The 1,648-nt window shown below is 15.0% G+C and overlaps 1 protein-coding gene across 1 annotated transcript; it reads right to left on the bottom strand.

The window, feature by feature from the left end:
- PRSY57_0014800A (merozoite surface protein 6) lies at window positions 1-378 on the bottom strand (the record flags this gene model as incomplete). The annotated part of the gene is made up of 1 exon (XM_012907936.2): window positions 1-378. A coding segment is annotated over one exon (378 nt), but the record flags the coding sequence as incomplete, so codon positions are not given.
- Window positions 379-1,648: the final 1,270 nt, after the last annotated feature.

The raw sequence follows: 1,648 nt of genomic DNA, 5'->3' as shown, positions 1-1,648 counted from the left end.
AGTACGAGGATTTGTAATTCTTCCTGGTTTACGAGAAAATTGATATGTTCCCTGTATATCAGAACCAGAAAAAGGAATTTCTGAATCAGCAACATCTTTTTTTTTGTATGTTATATCTTCTACATTAGGTTGTTCTTGATTAGCTTTTGAAACTTCTTCCCCCTCAATCTTATGTCCAGATTCGTGAATACTATTTTCATTACTTTCTATATTAGTATCTACTTCATTTTTACTTAATATTTTATCGTTATTATATATTGAACCATTTCTTAAATTATGGTTTTTTTCGTTTATAAGTTCATTTCTGATAAAGTTATTTTCATTTATATATAAGTTTAAAAGAATGAAAAGAAAAGTAATATTATAAATCTTATTCATTTTGAAATAATCTAAAAAGAAACAAATATATTTAAATATATATATATATATATATATATATATATTAAAAAAAAAGAAAAGAATAAATTTAGTATTATATTATATAGATGCTCTTATTATCCTAATACATTATGTAGAATTTAAAAAAAAAAGAAGTATTGTATTAGAAAATTATAAGATATTTATATAATAATAATTATTATTAATTTAATAATATAACATCATAAAAAAAAAATTAAAAAAAAGTAATGTATTAGAAAAGTATAATATATTTATATAATAACAATTATTATTAATTTAATAATATAACATAATAAATAAATAAATAAATAAAAAAAAAAAAAAATTAATATTAAAATAAAAATAAAAAAAATAAGTTCATTTATAAAAAAAATAAGTTGTATAAAGGTAAAATGTGCACTAAATTAAAATGGGTTGAGAATAAATAAAAAATTAAATATCTTAAAATATGAAGTATAAAATTTATTCATAAAATTTAAAATTTAGCATTATCTACAAAATAAATAATTAGATATAAATGTTTGTTTTATTTTTCTTTTTCCTTTATAAAATTTGTGTAATAATTAAAAATAAAACAGTAGAAAAATTTTCTACAATTAATAAGTCTCTAAAAAAGAAAAATTTGTGTGCAATAATAAATTTCCTTCTTTAAAAGAATATATTAAAATAAAATAAAAACCCAAAAAAAAATATAAAACAATTTTTTTATCTTTTCATTTTTCTCTTTTAATTACTATTTTAAAATAACATCATTTTTTTTTTTGGTAACATTATGAATTAACATAACAATTCTACTTTCTAAAAATAAAAAATTCCAAAACACAATTTTTTCATATATTAATAACACATATACAAAAGTGAAAAAGTGTAAAAAATTTATATTTATTAATATTATAAAATATTAAAATTTGAAAAAATAAAAATATATATATATATATATATATATATATATGAACAAAATAACAACATAGTTTGAATTCCTTTTAATTATTTTTTTTCATTATTTATAAAAATATTATATGTCTTAGTATATATAACATAAAACATGTAACTATATATGCACGTAATCATGTTCTTAAAAAAAAGAATTCCTCTATTTATACTAAATAAGTACTATAAATATAACTTATTTTAATATATATTTATTTAAATATATTCTACTAAAAAAAAAAAAAATTTATGGACATGATAAAATCTTACTTTTTCTTATTTAATTTTAATTATATCATTTGTTTTAAAATATTTAAAA

Source organism: Plasmodium reichenowi (genome assembly GCF_001601855.1).
Source record: "Plasmodium reichenowi strain SY57 chromosome Unknown, whole genome shotgun sequence".
Classification (NCBI taxonomy): Eukaryota; Apicomplexa; class Aconoidasida; order Haemosporida; family Plasmodiidae; genus Plasmodium; species Plasmodium reichenowi.
Note: the sequence above shows the minus strand (reverse complement) of the source record. Positions and strands in the feature narration are given on the sequence as shown.